This window comes from Natator depressus, chromosome 15, assembly GCF_965152275.1.
Source record: "Natator depressus isolate rNatDep1 chromosome 15, rNatDep2.hap1, whole genome shotgun sequence".
NCBI classification, from domain to species: domain Eukaryota; kingdom Metazoa; phylum Chordata; order Testudines; family Cheloniidae; genus Natator; species Natator depressus.
This window is the reverse complement of record NC_134248.1, coordinates 30,691,707-30,708,668: the sequence shown is the minus strand read 5'-3', so window position 1 is coordinate 30,708,668 and position 16,962 is coordinate 30,691,707. Positions and strand designations below refer to the sequence as shown.

The 16,962-nt window shown below is 54.0% G+C and overlaps 1 protein-coding gene across 4 annotated transcripts; it reads right to left on the bottom strand.

Annotated features, from left to right (window-relative positions):
- Positions 1–500: 500 nt before the first annotated feature.
- Positions 501–16,173, bottom strand: ASPHD2 (aspartate beta-hydroxylase domain containing 2). 4 transcript variants are annotated; one of them, XM_074973246.1, is made up of 5 exons: positions 16,088–16,173; positions 10,637–10,835; positions 9,696–10,188; positions 5,493–5,606; positions 503–3,178 (listed from the first exon to the last, which is right to left on the bottom strand). In XM_074973246.1, the coding sequence occupies exons 2-5, from the start codon at positions 10,664–10,666 to the stop codon at positions 3,069–3,071; spliced, it is 747 nt and encodes a 248-aa protein (XP_074829347.1). In that variant the 5' UTR covers positions 10,667–10,835; positions 16,088–16,173; the 3' UTR covers positions 503–3,068. The 4 variants fall into 4 exon arrangements, with proteins under 4 accessions (XP_074829346.1, XP_074829348.1, XP_074829349.1 ...); XM_074973245.1 differs by having other exon boundaries at positions 501–3,076; positions 9,696–10,835; XM_074973247.1 differs by having other exon boundaries at positions 502–3,178; positions 9,696–10,835.
- Between the last annotated feature and the right edge of the window lie 789 nt (positions 16,174–16,962).

Sequence of the window (16,962 nt, the reverse complement as noted above, 5' to 3'; positions counted from 1 at the left end):
GCCCAGTCGTGTCAAGCTGATTACAAGCTTCCCCAGCAATCTGAGGGCCTTGGGGCAGCTGACTGTGGGTGGAGCCCACTCATACTCCTCCATCACGCACAGGGCGGGGTAACGGCTTGCATTTGGGGAATAAGTGCTGTGGGGGGTAGTAGGGAGGGGAGCAGGGCAGCCTCCCTGCAGCACTGCCCCTTGGGAAGCACATGCTCCCCAGCAGAAGATTCTGGGGTCTCCCAGCATTTGCTCCCGAGAGTCACTGTGGCTCGCAGTGCTGGTTTGGGGAAGGCTGAGGCAGCCCCAGCCCCAGGAGTTCAGAGGGCGACACGCTCTGAGTGTGTCTGGGCTGGTGCGTGGGGGGTGTCCTGCCAGAGGATAACCAGGTGCAAATGAGCTCAGATGAGCTGGGGCAGAAGCAGTGAAACAAGATTTATTTACTGCAGTACACTGAATTACAGAGCAATAAATCTGCTTCTTGCCCTGGGCCCTGCTGCCATTTCCCACAGCCCCCCGAGGGAATTCCGGGGGCAGGCTGCGTTGGTGCTGTCCTGCTTCACACGCACGTGCCTGTCCTGGCACTTAACTAGCATCGCACAGGGATTCACGGCCGCGGGGTGCTGGCAGCGGGATCTGACGCTGCATGTGGGGTTCCTGCGCCGCAGCATGCCGAGGAGGGGAGCTGCGCTGGCCCTGCCAGGAACAGCAGCCCCCCCCTTGTGACTGCCCCTGCGGCCATGTTCCTACCTTTGCTGACATCCTGCACGTGGAAGGGTTGCAGTCAAACATCAGCTCTCTTCTGCACTGATGGGTGGGGCGGTTGGAGGTTTTCTGGCTCTTCCAAAAACCAACTCCTCTGAAACAATTGGTGCTAATCTGAACAGTTCTGTGCCAATCATTGGCATCTAGTCTTAGAACCAGCATGCTGAAGGGCATCTGCTCTCACCTGGCACACCTCCCGTGGAGCTGCGGCGTTGGCCCTGCCCTGTGCTTTACAGCCCATGCTCCTCTTAGCAGTGTTCGGTATTGGACTAAACCAGTCTGTTTCTTCTGTCCTCTGCCTGACAGCTGCTCTCTGTCCTCTTTACAGCCTCTCAGTATATAGGTCTAGCCCTGCATGGTGGCCTTTTCTCAGTCCTAGCCACACCTGCTTCCCTGTAGTCTTTCCTCCTAGAGCTTCTGCTCCAAAGCTGGTCTTGCTGCTCTCCTTAGTACATTACCTCCCACCTGCCAGCACTGCATGTAATGGGTGTCTTAGCAGGCCCAAGCTGGCAACATAGCAAGGATCCAAAGTCCCAGGTGTTCACTGCAAACCAGCCATCTCAGTGGCAGTGGAGGAAATCCCCTACCCACACACACACAGCCTGTTCCATTTTTCACCACAACTGTTTATTGATAATCTTCCTTATGTACTGGTACAAATGGCACCAAACTGTAACACAGTTACTGTGTCAGCCTGCTTCCTTTGTAATTCGATCACAAAGTACTCAATGTGCGTAGAAATCATGCACGTTACGTATTCTTTTAAGAAGATATTTGTGTAAAAATACTTCATGTATTTGAAACTTCTGCCTTATCTTGCAATTTAATCACTGAAAAATCTGTGTAGAAAACTCATTTGAACTCCTCCAGCAGTTTCCCTTGTACATCATCAGTAGTGAGTAATCCAGGGACCCTCATGGACTCATTTTCCTCCTCCAGCAGTTACCCATTATCACATTTGCTTTCTAGTCAGAACAGTAAGTACATTTGGCTGTATACATGACATGCTGTGTTACACATTATACACCTGACATTAGCTCTGTACTGAGACACACAGACAATTAGATACTCTCCAAGAAAAACACAGTTTAGCTGGTGGACACGACTCTTACAGGTCGGCAGAAGGCTATTTCCCTTCTGCTCTAGAACTAGGCTAAGTTATTAAATACCACCTGCAGAGGGCAGTTTGACGCTCTACCATTCCGTGCACTGAGAGAGAAGACTGAGAACCGGACACAGACCAACTTCCTCGGGTGCTTGGGCAACTCATGCGGTTACTCTCTACTTTCATACAACTCATCCCTTTGCCCTACCGCTGAGGTCCCAGTAGCTGGTGTGTATATCCCAGCCCAGGGCTCTGAAAGTGTAAGGTAACAGCTCTATGAGGGGTTTAGGCCAATTAACAAAAACCTTTGGTCAAACGTAAGGGTCAGGTTTTCTGTGTAACTCTCCCTAACAGCGTCTGCCTGGGGCTGAGCCCCTTGGTCACTAACAGCTCAGCTGAAAGCACCAGAAATGCTGTTTTGTGTGTGCACAGCCAATCTGACCAAGCAAGGGCTTGGCTGAGGGACAGACACCTTCTGCTTGAATGCACTGGAGCCGTCATCCCAGCCCTAGGCAGCCACCTGCCATGCTATTCAAGCACTGGAGGAAAATGTTTTTAAAAGCCTCTGGCCCCACAGCCCCAATGCCATGTGCTAGCACAGAGCTTGTGTTTGCAAAGCACCATCACGCTCTTCAGCTTCAGGTTTGCAAGGGGTCTGAATGCTCTCTGCCCCAGAGAAGTTATTCTGCACAAAGGAGCAAGGAGACCACCATGCTCCTCGGCCATTTCCATCTGGCTGTCTGAGTTGTCCGCACGGTGACTGTAAACAGTGACAAAGACAGGCTGAGCACAGCACTTAGCTGACTTTTTTGTTTTTTGGGTGACCACAAGAAACGTTACATTATTACATTCAAACAAACACCCTTGATTTTGTTACTCTAATTCTGAACACTGCAAACACAGTAGCAACATAACACATACTACAGTGGTACCGCATCTATATCACAGAGTGAAAATAATGCACTCTCATGGCAGAAAGAAATCCCTGAAGCAATGATGGAAAGAAAGAGACTGTAAGTTAATGCAAGTTGGAAGCTTCCATTTACAATAACCCCAGAAAGGGGAAAACCCAACACTGTATGTGCTATGAGAAAGGTTTCCAGTGAGGCAGGCTTCCACAGGTGGAGATGGAACAGCAGCGGGGCTGCATGAAGCAAAATCCGGTAGGCCAGCCACCTGCCCTCAAACCCACTATGGCAAAGAAGCACAATCATCGTCCTGGAGCAAAGATAAAATCAAGGGCTTGGCGCTCGGCAGCTGCAACATTCGGGTGCCACAAATCCACCATAAAGATCACACGAGGGCCCTCTTCGGGGGAACCTACACAGAACACAAGAGCCCAGCCATGAGGCACGAGCAGGGTCCCTGTGCTGGCTTCAGGAGCCCCCATGCACACATCTCCCTTCTCATGTGCTTAGAACAGCGACCTGGCAGGCTGCGGGGCTCTGCTCTTCTGACTAAGGGTGTCAGCACGCTGCCCTGCCCTGCCCTGGGACAGAAACGAGCCTGGAGCCCGCCTGGGAAGCACTGCAGTGGCACTCACAGTGCAACAAGGAGGGCTCTGCCCCTGCCCCACAAGTCTGTACCACAGGGGCCCCTAGCCCTGCCCGCCACCCCAGACCTTTGAGAGGGTCTTTCAGCCAGAGGGAGCCCCAGAGCTTCAGGCTGATGGTTGTACAACCCCCCCCCCCCCCACTCCGCAGGGGTAGGTACGTCAGCCACTTGTACAATGTCCAACGGTGCCACAGAACCATTGGGAACAGGACGTGAAACTCTGCCTGTCCATGGAACTGCATAAGGCATCTGAACAAGGCAGCATGTAATGACCCCCTCTAGACTGTGGCCAGAACGCTGGGGAGAGGGGGGTGTCTATTCCACGGAGGCTTCTAGCACCGGGCCCCACTGTGTCCAACCCACAGGGACAGGAGTTATTTACTGACCGTTGGCCAGGCTCTCATCTGAAACAGAGCCCTGCCCGCAGCACAGTGCCCCCACTCCCGCCCCAGGTGGTGGAGTGATTCTGCATTTTCCCCTAGCTGCAGGAGAATTTATATGGGGAGCAACACCCACTCTCCCCAAAGTACTCCCTGTGTAAAACAGCACGGCAGCTGTTCCTATGCCATCAACCACTCATACATGTTAATTCAGCAGAGCTCCCCTAAGTGAACCAGTAATGAGAAGCAGCTCTACCCAAGTGAAGGGAAAGGGACATAAAACAGGTACAGGGCTCCTATCCCTTCCCCTGGGGCTGTGAGCAGCATAAGCATGAACCAGGCCCGAGCAAGGGAAAGACAGTTGCAGCAGCAGACCCAGCTGTATTTCCTGCTGCACCAGCCCAAAGTCAGAGGGGAGGAGTCAGAGGGCACCTGACCCGAGGAGGAGGAGATGGATTCAGCAGGAACACCTGTGCCAGAAGCAGGAGTCAGACCAGACCCACAAGGAAACTCTGCTTCCTGCTACCAAGCGTGAGTACTTGGGAAATGGCAGAAGATCTGGGTAACTGGTTGGGGCAGAGTGTTCACTAAGGCTGGGTGGGAGGTAGCAGGTAGAGTCTGAGCTTCCCTCCCTGTATTGAGGCAAAGAGACTACCTGGCACAAAGCATATCAAACGCTTCCCAGCATTTAGGTTGGATATTAGGAAAAACTTTTTCACTAGGAGGGTGGTGAAACACTGGAATGCGTTACCTAGGGAGGTGGTAGAATCTTCTTCCTTAGAAGTTTTTAAGGTCAGGCTTGACAAAGCCCTGGCTGGGATGATTTAATTGGGGATTGGCCCTGCTTTGAGCAGGGGGTTGGACTAGATGACCTCCTGAGGTCCCTTCCAACCCTGATATTCTATGATTTGTCACAGCCTGACTTGTCGGTGATGCTGTCTGTTACTGTTAGTTGCCATAAAACTGGTTTGTGTGGCACTGGGTGGCTCCCCGGCAAGGAACCTTGCTCTGGGGAAGTGGGGAATCAGGAGACAGCTGCCCTTTGCATTTATATTATAGCAGCTTTGCAAAATGTCTGCCCACCTGCGGAGCAACATGCTGGTTTTCATGCTCCCCATCACCATGGGAAAAGCAGAGAAGGAGGCCTCAGGCTTGGGCTAGCAAATGCTTGTGACAATTCTGCAAGGTTGAAATAAAGTCACAAACACCACAAAATCGAAGCAAACACAAGTCAGGCCAAGCAGCTGACTGCTGAGGTGTGGAGTGGGTCAAGGGCTCTTTGGAAGCTGTGTGTGCTGTCTCTCCAGGAGCAGCTGGGGGTTAGTGATATGTAAGCCACAAAAGGCTTGGGTTGGATAAGTACCTAACGCCTCTCTGAGGGAGGGGGCTGGGTGGAATCTGGAAGGAAGAGGCCTCATTGAGATTCCTAGCCCCTTCTGGTTATTGGCTGGGACCGACCTCCTGCCTTTTTCAGTGTTTTGAGTGCTAGGAGTGCAGGGAAACAAAGGGAAAGCCAAACCATTGACCCAACCCTTTCCAGGCCTTGGAGGAGGTTCTGCTTTACCTGCCCCAGCCTATCCCTCCCTTACTGGGGTTGGAAGAGTCTGAATGTAAAGGCTGCGGATAGCTGAGTGAGGTGAGGTGGCAGGGGCGTGTCTAGAAGCAATGAGCCTGGCAGGAGCTGGGCATGCTGTACTTGCCTTCGTGAAATGCAGTGTGCAGAAAGGAATCGTCAAACAGGAGGCATCGGCCTTCAGCCCAGCACTGGGGCTCGCCACCCACCACCAGCTCGCAGTTGCCGGGAGTCTTCAGACCTTCAGGTACAAAACACGGGAGAGAAAAGAGGACACGTGTGGGTCAGGGGAACTGTGTCTAGGTGGTTAAACCATCCCTTTTCTTTAGGGACCAGGTGAACCCTTTGTCTGAGCTGTGGGCCAAGCCCTGGAGTACAGCTTTCTCCCAGCCCCATTGTAACCCTGCTACCAGGCAGCTGTGGTTTGCATCTCCAACCCCCCTATTGCATCTCTCCCCCATCATGCTGAGCTTCACCAGCCTGAAGCCAGAGCTGCGAGGTGCAGTACATTGCCACAAGCAGCGGCCCAGCGCAGCCTGCCCCTGGCGTTTGATGGCCATGTTAGCAAACCGCGTTTCAGGAGAGCTTGTGATGCTCTTAAGGAGGGAACTGACTCCCAGGGATGAAATCCGAGCAGCGAGCTGTACGTGGGTGGTGAATGGTGATGTGGCTTGTACTGCAGGAAGGGCTGGAGAGCAAGGAGCTGCTTCCTTCTGTGTCCCAAATGTGTATGGCTCTTAGCAGGGCTGGTGCTGAGCCAGAATTCTGACAGCAGTAAATGTTGACAGAAATGCTGCACTCGATCTGCAGTGCTTGGAACTCGGGCAGGTGCTCAGGGCACGCGCTCAGGGCACACGGGGCTTCTGCATCATATTCCAGGTCTGGCTCCCCACCCAGCTCAGCCAATGCACTTCAGTCCTGGCCTGCACCCACACCCAGCTCCGCAAGGGCACCCCTCAATCCAGGGCCTGACAGCCATACAACCCTGTGTGGTAACTGAAGGCTGGTTGTATATTCAGTGCCTGCCATGAATTAGCTTGATACCACAGACTCATTTCTTTGGGGGGGACCTGGGGGGATCCTTGAGGCTGCACGGTGCCCAAAGGCACAGGAATCCTGGTGCATTTCTCTGGCTTTGGATCTGACGTCTGAGGGAAGCAGAGATGTTCTGCACTGGACTGGGACTCTTGAGAGACCTGGGTTCAATTCCTGGCTCAACCACAGACTCCCTGTGTGCCTTTGGCCAAGTCATTTAATCTGCCTGGTGGCTCGGATCCCCTCTGTACCATGCGGCTAGCAGTGCCCCGCCTCCCGGGGTGCCGTGAGGACAACATCCAGCAATGCTTGCCAGGTGCTCGGATACTATGGGGACAGTGGCCTTACATATACCTAGATGGGTAGAAATACAGGCCGCCCCAGCTACACTGGATGTTATGGACTGACCAATGCCACTGAGAAAACTGTACTTTTATGGAGACATTAATACACCAAGGACGCCCAGCAAGCAGCTGACTCCTTGTGGTTTGTGAAAGGAATGTCCCTCATTCCAGACTGGGGATCAAGCTGCTACAAGGGGGCCAATAGACTGTGTATAACTGGGGGGAGAAAGAGGGTTCAGGACACTCACGATTCTCAAATGGGAACATATGGCATGTGTCCGCTGCTGCTCGGAGCCCCAGGCATCCCGCACACCCACAGCAGGAGACTGACTTTGGTGCCAAAAACATGTGGGTACAGCAGGGGCTCCCAGCCGCCCAGGAGCGCGAGGCTTGTTTATGTTTCTTTGATGTATGTTTCAGAGACTGCAAAACAAACCCTGGCTCCCTCCACACATACTGTCCTGAGCTGCAGAAGCTCCATCCAAATCCTCTCTGCAGCAGAAGCTCCATCCAGAAGATGGGCGTGAGGAGGAGAGTTGATCATTGCGTGGGCACTGGGTTAGCAATGTCTAGCTGACACCCTCGGGGCTGGAGGGGACAGGCTGAAGCAGTGCTTGAAGCCTGAAGAAAGCCCCGCTCCTGGACTTGGGCATCCAGGGACGAGAGCCAGGGAACCTGTGCTTAGAGATGGTGCAATAAGGCAGTTCAGCAACAAGCTCACAGTAAACAGAGGTTTAGCTACTCCAATGGCAGGCTCCTCGAGGCAGGGCATACCGGGGTGCTGCAGCAAGCTGACCAATGAACAAGAGCAAGGTAGGGTCTCATAGGGGGCTTTCAATACACCAAAGTCTCTGCTCTCCACTGGGGGAGCTGGGACCTTAGCACTAAGGCAGGGAAAGAGCACTCTGGGGTGCCCTGCTGGGCTACCCCCCTTCCCTGAGAGGCTCTGGGCAGACCAGCTTACACTGCAAATGGCCCTGGGCTTGTGCACAAGTCAGATGAGCTAAAGTTGAGAAGCCTGGAGGCCAGCCCAAGGCAATGCTGGGCATGTGGCTCCCACCCTGGGGGCGCAATGAGGCATGGAGTCCACGGGCGAGGCCTGACAAAGGTAGGTTCTGTATTGCCAGTAGCCAGGCCCCTCGCTGTGACTCCACCTAGGACGCTGCTACTCTGACTTTATGGGAGGGGATAAACAGCCAGCAGGGCTGAGCAGGTGGGAGCCTTGGCGGGTGGTGTCGAATAGGTGCATTGCTCCTTCTGTCCCGCTCCTAGGTGCCTCGGCCAGACCTGTCCAAAGGAGAGGAGATGGGGACGTTGATGGAGAGCTCTGCTTGTTCCTCCTCCCCAGGCCAGACTCAGCCAGCTCCACGGCTAGCCAGGGGGAAGGGGAGCATGGCTCTAGCTGACCTGGTGAAGCTCTGGGGCTAGAGAGCTGCTTCGAAGCTTGCCTCTAGCTTAAAAACAACAAGCAAGTGCCAGCGAATCTGTGCCTGGCGGAGGTGGCTGGCCAGTCGTGTAGGGTGTGCCAGCAGGGCCACAAGCAGATTCTTCCCCCACCACAAACATTATTGTTTTCTATGTTCCAGAATCCTGGCTATGCGCAGCAGGGACGCTTTCCCAGCCAGGCTCTCCCAAGGGCTAGAGGGCTCCCAAGAACTGACAGGAATCCAGGCTTTCAGCTCCTTGAGCTGTAGGTACTGGGCTCTGCTTGGAGACCAATCTGCAGAGGCCAAATGGTGTCTGGGCCTCTCCTCCCCTTGCTTTTCAAAGGGATGGCTGATGTGCACAAAAACAGGCTCCTGCAGCTTCAGTTAGAGCTGCCCCTCCTGAGGCTGCTGCTTGGAGGCAGACCCTTCTGCATGACAGTCATCTCACAGCAGCAAAACCTGAGTCACTAACAGCAGCCCGCCTCCAGATGATAGAGCTGCAGGAGGAGGGGCACAGACTCCAAAGTGACTAAGATCCTGTTCTCAGGAGGGATGGTATCTAAAGCGATGCTTCGCCAGTTTCCATGCCAGTTCAGAGTCCCCTCGTGGTTCAGGTGGAAGCAGCTGGAGTGTCTGGGGCAGCCCAGAAAGGCCCCGTCACTTCAGAGTGTCCCAGGCAGTGAGCGCGTCCCACCCGCCCAGCTTGCAATCAAGCTAAGTGTTGTCTGCCCATGCCATTTTAAAAGGTCTGGGAAAAAATGTGGTATGGGGAGAGGAGGAGAAATCCCCTTGGCTGCTGAGCTAGAGGTCATGGAGAGCTCCCAGCAGAGTGGGGTGGCTGGAGCCCTTCCTGCATTTTGCAGGGAAGGTGTGGCACCCAGTGGGAGCTCTGGCGTAATGTTCCTATTGTGCTTAAAAAAAAAAAAAAAAAACAACCCCCAGCAAAACACCAGGATCAGCTCCTGGAGAGACAAATACTAATGTCTGGCTCCTCGGTGGCTTTGGGTGTCGTGTGCAATCTGAGACCAGGCTCAGAGCTAGCAGACAGAGAGAAGCCGAGCCTCGTGCAGGACCTTCCATCCATCCTAACAGTTGCTCTCACTGGTTCAGGAGTGTTTGCAGGGACACTCCTCATCCAGAGTCGCTTCTTTATTGCCCAGGTTCTCTGACTCCAGTTTCCTAAAATCTGAGCGTACGTTTCCTTCCTTAGCTCAAGGCCACTGTGCCCTGAGCTGCATCTTCCGAGACTGAATGATTCCCTCCTTTCCCTTTCGACTGCGATCATGACCCCTCTGACTATCCTAGCTTAGGATAATCCTTATATAATTTTTTTACCCTTCATAGGATGGTCTCTAAATCCTCCTTAAACTTTGATGAGAACAGACTAAACCTGAACTCAGTACCTTGAAAATACAGCAGACTCTTCACTAAATTCCACAGCCTTGGGAGAACTAACATCAGTTTTAGCAACAAAGGAGGAAGAAAAATACCTGTAACTCTTCTCTGCTTCTGCTGGATACATACCTAAATGGCATCGTATGCGGATGTTGGTTGGTCCATAATGCTCCCCAATGACCGTGCCAGGGGTCAGCACAGAGATGCACGCGTTCCCAAAGACATTGTTGCCAATGCAGGTGCGGAGGCTCCCAAGTAAGCGATACGTCCGTGGGCATTTCCTGCAGTTCTTGGGAACGCACGTGCCCTGGTTCACCAGATAAAAGGTGAACCACTCCCCGCTGGGCGTGCTGTTCATTTTCCATCCTTGCGGGAGGCTGCAGTTTGAGAAAGCTTTGTAGAGGGTCTCAAATTCGCACAGGATGGTCTGGAAGTTGCGTTCCAGTAACTCCACGTCGTGTTTTTGAGCATCCCGTGAGAAGTAGGGCATTGTCGGTAAGTCTGGTAAGAAGAAGACTTCTGGCTTCTGGATGGATGGTCGGCTGTTTAGGTAGCGCCCTTGCTCTCGGATGCCCTTGTGGATCCTGCCCATGCCGGACCAGGAGTAGCGCTTGGCATATTCCTGCAGATTGTGATAGAGTTTCTGGTTAAGCCCGTCATTACGTGTGCAGCGCACGCACTCGGGGGAGTGGCAGTAAGCGTACCCGTTCTGTAAGCTATTGGCATCGGAGCTCTGCATGAGGGAATTCACAGTGACATATGTGCGGGGCTGCTCCCTGCCAACGTGGTAACAGTACCAAACAAACAGGACCAAGAGGCAAGCAACAGCAGTGAGTGCAGTGGTGTCACAATCCCGGAAGGACTGGATCCCTGTAGCTATAAATTCCCGGAGTCCATCCAGTGACCAGCTCCAGTCCATCAGCCACTCCAAAGACATTTTTGTGAAGCTGTTCTTAGAGGTGTATAAAAGGGCCAGGTGATCAGTCCTTGCGGTTCTTAAAGGCACCCACACCATGCAGGTTAGTAGGGGCACGGAGGGAAGGGCTTGCCATGGGGAAGCATAGTTGTACCTGTTCCCTGGACGCTTGTAAGCACTGCATTAGTGAGTGGCAGGTTGTTAGTGTTCACATCTACATGTTTGACAAGGCCTGTGCCTCAGAGTATCAGGAAGCCCTACAATGCTGCTATCGTTAGTGATGCATCAGCTGTGGCATCCCTGCCAAGGTTCTGAGGTTATTCGTTCTCAAACACAGCGCAGACAGGCAGGGTCTGAAAAAACAAGAACCCAGATGGGCATTAGGGCTTTTTCAGTCTGGAATTACCCAATGTATGTCAGATTCAGCATCTGCTTGCTGTTCTGAGGAGATCCGCATCCCATTCCAAAAGCTGTAGGAACTCAGCAAAGGGGAGTCATTTAAGTGAAAGTATTTGGACCAATAAAGATTGAACAGGAAACGAGGCCCCTCCCCAACCCTGCCAAGTATCTTAATCAGAAGATGGACATTGTCTTATGCTGTGTTTCCTCCATCCCTCCCACCCCCATTTTATTCCATGAATCTCAAACAGGATGTGCACCCGGTTGGGGGAGCATCAAGTGATTTGCCAAGCCTCTGTCCCTTCTCTCCTTGCTACTCGTGCACGTTCTTCCATTCTCTCCTAGAGCACTGTGCGCTAGCCAGTGCTGCTCCCCCTGATCCCTGCCTCCTGCCTGCTACAGCATCACTTCTAAAATCTGGTCCATGCATAGCCAGGGGAGAAGCTGGGAATGTTCTTTTAACAGATGTATCTCATACCACATCACAGATTACACTTCAATCAAAATGCTCTGAAATGACTCTCCTTCCAGGGAATAGAGTGCTTTCCACTGAGAACAGATACCACCACTCGGGTTGTTACTAACAACAGAATCCATCTTGGTGCAAGGCCAGCTTTTCTCATTTTAGACACACACAGTGGAAATGAGTGCCCCCTGCAGGGCAGCAGGGAGAGGGACGCCCTGGAGCATACAGCGCTCCTTGGCTCTGTATAGCAAAGCAGTGGATTGAAGTTACCAGAGAGGGGAGCTCCTCCAGGATCAGAGGGTCTGTTCAGACAAGGCCCCGGACGTCTGTGCTCTTGAGGAAGTATCCAAAGCTGTAATCTGCAGAAGTCCTGAGGGTCTTTCACAGGATCCCAATACTGCCTGCTTTGGGCAGGCTCAGAAATGCCATGGGAACAGTTCCTCTCTGACAGCTGGGCACTGCTGTGACTAGCAGACACCAGAAAGGGCAGACACATAAATTGGTGAGTGTGGGTGGGTGTGAGGGGTGGAGGGTTTTTTTTTCCCATCTAATTAACCAAACTTATGTAAGTCCCAACAAGGTGTGGGGTTCGCTGTGCACTCTGGGCAAGGGTTCACACCAGCTCTTGTTCTACCAGAACTGGGTCATAGGAACCTCATTCCCACCTGCTTGGTAATCAGACTTGAGACCTATTTTGTTTATATCTTATTTGAAAAATCTCAATTTTATTCAATTTCTCTGAAGCCATCCTGCTGTGTGTGCCCATAGCAAGTCTGTGCAGCCATCTATTCTTACCCCCATTCTTCCTTCCCCATTTTCTCTGTTACTCACTTGTTGCATTGTCTTTAATTAGACTGTAGGCTCTTTGTGGCAGGAACTGTCTTATTATACACAATATTTTATATAGCACCCCACACTGTGAGGTGGTGATCTTTACTGGGGCCTCTGGGAGTTGCCACAATATACATAATCCTGGACTGGGGTTCTCTCCACTTCAGGGTTAGAGCAAATCTAGGGCCCACTGTGCCAGACTTCCCCCAAAGTCCAACCATTCCGCCAAGCAGAAGGTACTATTCCACTCTGTAACTCTCTCCACCATAACACACAGTTACTGGCTTAGGCAGGCCGATCACCGATAAATCACAGTTCCCTGCCCTTTCAACAGCAACCCCTGTTCAGTAAATGGAAGCTGAAAAGGTGCCGAGGTGCATTCATGGAAGGCCATGCCCCTTCATACTATTAGACCGAGGTAGAGGGGCAGCTGAGAATTATTTTGGCAAACCAACAAAGAACCAATGTTTTTAAAGGTCAATACCTACAAAGTTCCAGTCCAGATGGCTGCTCTGTTCCTGCACTTTTGTCAAGGATCTTTTGAAAGCACCTGACAGGAAAATGGAATGGAGAATTTACAAAGTGGATTTGAGTGTAAGTGTTCCTTTAACAGGAGAGAGCTTCTCTGACTATCGCATTGGTTTGCTCTGAATTCTCTCCCTGGGAATCTTGGAGCAGGAAGGGGAGGGGGGAATGAAGGCAAAAGCACAGCTGGGGTTTTTAAATATGTGGACGTTTTCAAAAATGTAACTCCTATTAGTGGAAAGGAAGTGCGCTAGCAGAGCAGAGAATGGACATGTGTATCCACTGCAATTAGCCACTTAGATGCCATAAAGCAGTTGGAGGATAAAGTGGCTGATAACGTTACTCAACTATACAGAGATGATTTATCTTGTAATAGTATTTTCTGTACAAACTATGTCCCCCAAAAGCTTCAAATGTAATAGCTACCAGTAGAGGTGCATAATGAGAGAGAGAGAGAGAGATGGGCTGTCTGAAAATATTTTAAAGTAGATGGAGAGAGAATCTGGCAAAAGCTGCAGGGGAGAAGGTTCTTGCACCAGCAGTGGTGAGACAGCACAAACACCCTCCTGGTCCTCTGTACTGTTACGTGCAGAGCAAGTTCTACGTAAAGCACAAACGGCTTATCCCTTGGTGAAATGGCCTAGCAGGCTAAGTGCTTTGGTCCTGGCAGGTCGGGGCATAAGGCGGAGGCAGCTCTCTACCAAACTAGAAAAGGGCACTTTTAGAACAAGTACATTTGCAAAACTAACTTTTCCTCCCATTCTGTTCCCCAGTTTTCACACTGCTGGGTGCAGCCATGGGGCTTTAATGGGAATTTCTCAAAGTGCATATGGCACCTCTGTAGTGTCTGCAAAGGAACGGTGAATTGTGATGGGCTGGAGCAGGCACTTGTTGTATCCCTTTGAAATACTGACTCCTTGAACACAGGTCTTGGCTTTAAATCAGTAATTGTGTTATGGGGCTGCCTGGGGTGTGTGGTGAGCCGGTGCACTTGGCAAAGGAGGGATTTGTACTGAAAGTATTTTTATGTTTCAAGGCGACTTCTGCAGAAGTTGCTGGTTCAAGGTGACTGCAAAGCTTTTCTTTAATACATGGATTGATAAAGTTAATATCCCAAAGGAGGCAAAGGGAGGAGGTGTCCATCTGACTGCTACAGGGTGATCACCTGGCATACTCGTGCCAATGGCCCACTGGCAGCATATCCCCACCCACACCAGCTAACTGTCACAGTCTGATCAAATGGGGAAGGTCAACAGAGTTAAAAACATGCCTCTACCTGGACTGGTACAAGTGCCTGCTCCATCCATCAGAGAGCACTACCCCAGTGCAGACATCACCCAAACCGGAACCCACGGGCATCACTCTCACCACAGAGAAAAGTCATCCGTAGCCCTGCCCCTCAAGGATAACTCTTCAGCCACACCCCAACGAGCATCCTGCTCAGCAGGAAATGCCTTCAGAACCATTTCCCAGAAGCGTGTGTGCCACTGGCAGGCCAGGAAAAACCCCCTTTCCACTTCAGACCAGGGCTTGGGACCACTGAAGCGGAGTGACCACACAGGAACCACTGCCTAAGGGGCAGGTCTGTTTGGCTGGATGCATTCAATGAAACTGAAAGCTCTTTACCTTAATACTGAGTCTCAGTCTATTAATTAAAGGCATCTGGTGGCCTGGAATCCAGCAGCTTCCAGCAGTTACTAATAAACTGCAGAATCAGTTCAAAATAGAGACAATCAATTTAAAATTACATGGAAGCTGCACACGTCGTAAAATGTAGCTTTGCTGTCGTAGACGATGCGCAGCAAAGCTGTTACATAACGAATCCAGGCAGGATTAGAGGCTGCAGAAAGTTAAACTAAAGGATTCTTACTCGAGCACTAGGCAGTTTTTAAACAACAGACTGACCTTTGCACCACGCATGGTCCCAACCTTGTTGGGTTCTGGACCTGATCGCCATGGAGCAAAGAGAGCATTCTGTTGTCATTTGCTGTACGGTCCCAGGCCCCGCATTTGAGGAATCTTCTGTTCTCGCTGCGAGGAGGGAAGCTCCTCACCATAAACAAGTGTTGGGGGGAGGCAGGGAAGGCTGTCTGTTACCACAGTGTTGGAAACACCAGGGTTGTTCTTCAAAAGTCTCTATTGTGCTGGTGTCATGAAGTGCCCAGCCAAGCATGGGATGATGGGCCTCAGCATGACATATGCGGATGGCAGACACATTCACAATTTTCCAGTCTCAAGAACAACAGCTCAAAGGAACTCTCTTCTGGGCTTTCCTCTGATTTACACCTGCAGGGCCTGTATTAAGGCCCCATTAACATCCTGCATTTACTGCAGAGAAGCAGACTGACACCTGTCTTGTGAGCTGCCAGTCTCAGGCACCCACAGCCCTGAGGGAGGAATGCATGACACGGATTCACGAGCATCACGCCCAGCCCCAAGCATGAAACTGCTCTGGTACAATGCAGGGTTACAGCAGCCACCTGCATTCGTGGGGCTGCGTGCCATGAGGCGGGTCACGACCCTGCCCGGGTGCCCTGTTAGCAGACATTGCAGCCTTCCTCGCCGTGGGAATCTGAACTCACAGCCTGGGTGTGAGCCTCAGCCTCCTCCTTTGCTCCCTAGCATTTGTCGGCCAACCTGCTGCCCCACTTGCCTGCGTCTCTCGCTGGAGGCACAGGGGCTAAGGAGGCAAACAACCAGGGCAGCCCCAGCTCCCCACTTCTCCCCCTGCCTCGGGCAGAGCACTGGAACCCCCAGGTTAACACCCGAACAGGGCAAGCCACCCCTTGGCGCTGCCGGGTATCCCTTGGCAGCCCTGACCGTCAGGGCTCCCTGCCCTAGGCACCATGCCAGAGACCCTGGGGGAACAAGCACCCCCTCCAGCCAGTGTCCCTGCCCTAGGCCAGGGACCCTGGGGGGCATGGACACCTTCCTCCAGCCAGTGCCCCCCCGTCCTATACACTGTGTTGGGGGGTCCTGGCAGGCATGGGCATCCCCCTCCTGCCAGCGCCCCCTGCCCTAGGCCCTGTGTTGGGGGGCAGGGCCGTGCCCCCTACCCTAGATCCTGTGTTGGGGGACAGGGCCCCCCCTCCCGCCAGCGCCCCCGGCCCTAGGCCCTGTGTTGGGGGGCAGGACCCCCCTCCCGCCAGCACCCCCTGCCCTAGACCCTGTGTTGGGGAGCAGGGCCCCCCCCTCCCGCCAGCGCCCCCTGCCCGAGGCCCTGTGTTGGGGGGCAGGGCCCCCTCCCGCCAGCGCCCCGAGCCGGCCAGGCCGCGGGCGGGGGTGGCGGGGGGCGCTGCCGCGAGCCCCACAGCTGCGGGCCCGGGCCCGGGCCCGGCCCCCCGCCACCCCCCGGGCTCCCCGCGCCGCGGGGCCGCCACCAACCTGCCGCCCGCGGCCGCTCGGCTCCGGCTCCGGCCCCCGGCTCCGGCCCGCTCCGCCGCTAGCGCGGACCACAACTCCCGGCAGCCCGAGCGGGCGGGGCCGCCACCGCCCCGCCTCGGCCCGGCCCCGCCTCCCCCGGCAGAGCCACCGGCTCCCCAGTGCCCTATTCCCCCCCCCCCCCAGGGACAGAGCCCGGCCCCCCCATTGCCCCTTATCCCCCCCCCAAGGACAGAGCTCAGCCCCCCCGTTGCCCCTATTCCCCCCCCCGGGGCAGAGCTCGGCCCCCCCCATCCCTTCTGGGGCAGAGCTCAGCCCCCCCGTTGCCCCTATTCCCCCCCCCGGGGCAGAGCTCGGCCCCCCCCATCCCTTCTGGGGCAGAGCTCAGCCCCCCATTGCCCCTTATTCCCCCCCCCAAGGACAGAGCCCGGCCCCCCCATTGCCCCTTATCCCCCCCCCAAGGACAGAGCTCAGCCCCCCCGTTGCCCCTATTCCCCCCCCAGGGACAGAGTTCAGCCCCCCATTGCCCCTACTCCCCCCCCTCCGGGGCAGAGCTCGGCGCCCCCATCCCCTCTGGGGCAGAGCTCAGCCCCCTATTGCCCCCCCCGGGACAGAGCCCCTTGACCCCCCCGTTGCCCCTATTCCCCCCCAAGGACAGAGCTCGGCCCCCCCGTTGCCCCTTATCCCCCCCCAGGGACAGAGCTCGGCCCCCCCATTGCCCCTATTCCCCCATCCCCAGGGACAGACCTCGGCCCCCCCATTGTCGCTATTCCCCCCCCCCGGTACAGAGCTCGGCCCCCGCATTGCCCCTATTCCCCCCCTCCAGGGCAGAGTTCGGCCCCCCCATTGCTCCTATTTCCCCCCCCCCCGGGGCAGAG